This window comes from Colobus angolensis, unplaced genomic scaffold (assembly GCF_000951035.1).
Source record: "Colobus angolensis palliatus isolate OR3802 unplaced genomic scaffold, Cang.pa_1.0 Scaffold66, whole genome shotgun sequence".
Lineage (NCBI taxonomy): Eukaryota > Metazoa > Chordata > Mammalia > Primates > Cercopithecidae > Colobus > Colobus angolensis.
In genome coordinates this window covers 2,204,160-2,205,916 of record NW_012120265.1, presented here as the reverse complement: position 1 = coordinate 2,205,916, position 1,757 = coordinate 2,204,160, and the positions used below count along the sequence as shown (strand labels likewise).

Below are 1,757 nucleotides of genomic sequence, written 5' to 3'. Positions count from 1 at the left end.
CAGCGCCGGCCCCACGGGCCCCGCGGCCTCTGCGGACAGATGGCCAGGGCAGGGTGAGCCGGGACTGGGCCCTCCCACCCGCTACAGGTCCCTCCTTCCCCTGGGCTCACCGCCAGGCTCACCCCGCAGGGCTCTGCGCGCCTCGGCCGAGGCCTCGGGGGTCACGAGCGGTGCGGGCAGTGCCAGAAGGAAGCTCTTAATGCCGTCAGCCAAGGCTGTCACGTCCCACTGGTCCACATCACTCAGGGTCCAGTCTGCGGGTGCAGTGGGGGGGACATGTCCAACTCATGTATACTGGGGCCCCCAGGCTCCCCCCCCCCCGACCCCACCGAGGCTCCCCTTCACCTGTACGCGGTGTGGGCAGCTCCGGCCGGTAGTGAGATTCGCTGTCCGGCCCTGGGGGTGAGGGGAACAGGCGAGTCAGCTCTCAAATGCTGCCCCAACCCCCTTGAGGCCTGGGCTGGCCGCTCAAATCCCCTGCAGTCTTGCTTTGCCGCCCAGAGATAAGGGCACGGGAGGGGTGGGGAGGGAGAGCTGGGAGAGGGCACAGCACATGCAGTGGCCTGGTCCTGTTCACCTTCCCATCTTCCCTTAGGAGTCACTCTGTGCCCTAGCCAACACAGAGGCCCAGGGCATCCAGGCTCAGCCTGTTTCCATGCAGCATGAGCTTGGAGGCCCTGTGAGGGGATGAGTCGCCTGTCACTAGAGGTGAGCAAGTAGAATCAGGGGCTGCACCCAGGCTGGAACTCACCTGTCCTTTCAATGGCCTCCACAAGCTTCACCAGAAGAGGGGGCGCCACATCAGGTGGGGAGAACTGCTCAGGCAAGTCGGGGAGTGTGAGGCCTGGTGGGGGAAGAAGGGGGGTGGCCTGTTGGTGGGGTTCCTGGAAGGAGCCCAGCCCCTCTTTGCCGGCTGGACCTCAGCTAGGGCAGTTTGCAGCAGGGCCCAGCTCAGGCAAGTGCCTGGCGCCTTGACTGCCATCCGCAGGAGGCTGTAAGACCTTGGGTCTAGGGCTAAGACCTTGGGTCTAGGGCTAAGACCTTGGGCTAGGAGAGGGCCGAATTGATGGGACACAATTTTCTGGGTTAAAATACCAGGAGTTCACACAGCTTCACAGAACAGGTGGAGTACGCTGAATAATGTCCCCAAAAAGATACGTCCAAGTCCTCATCCCTGGTACCTAGACCTTATTTGGAAATAGGTCTTTGCAGGTGTAAGGAAAGCAAGGTCTGTACATGAGACCAGCCTGGCATTAGGGTGGGCACTAAACCCACTGGCTGATGTCCTTGTAACAACAGAAAGCCGGCCAGGATGGTGGCTCATGCCTGTAATCCCAGCACTTTGGGAGGCCGAGATGGGTGGATCACTTGAGGCCAGGAGTTCGAACCAGCCTGACCAACATGGCGAACCCGTCTCTACTAAAATCAGAAAAATTAGCTGGGCGTGGTGGTGGGTGCCTGTAATCCCAGCTACTCAGGAGGTTGAGGCAGGAGAATCACTTGAACCCGGGAGGTGGAGGTTACAGTGAGCCAAGATTGCACCACTGTACTCCAGCCTGGGCGACAGAGCAAGACTCTGTTTCAAAAATAAATCAATAGGCCTGGCGCGGTGGCTCACGCCTATAATCCTAGTACTTTGGGAGGCTGAGACCAGCAGGTCACTCACTTGAGGTTAAGAGTTCAAAGACCAGTCTGGCCAACATGGTGAAATCCCATCTCTACTAAAAATACACAAATTAGCCAGGCATGGTGGCACA

General features: G+C 59.3%; 2 protein-coding genes across 2 annotated transcripts in view; both read right to left on the bottom strand.

The window, feature by feature from the left end:
- The window catches only part of IFI30 (interferon, gamma-inducible protein 30), a 27,333-nt gene that overhangs the window by 18,479 nt on the left and 7,097 nt on the right, over positions 1-1,757 (bottom strand). The gene's annotated exons all lie outside the window — the stretch shown is intronic.
- Positions 1-1,757, bottom strand: part of PIK3R2 (phosphoinositide-3-kinase, regulatory subunit 2 (beta)) — a 16,404-nt gene that overhangs the window by 9,910 nt on the left and 4,737 nt on the right. The window contains exons 2-5 of the mRNA XM_011925914.1: positions 752-844; positions 346-396; positions 123-254; positions 1-29 (exon numbers count right to left, since the gene is read on the bottom strand). Of these exons, the coding sequence (XP_011781304.1) occupies positions 1-29; positions 123-254; positions 346-396; positions 752-844 (305 nt within the window). The remainder of the gene's footprint in view (positions 30-122; positions 255-345; positions 397-751; positions 845-1,757) is intronic.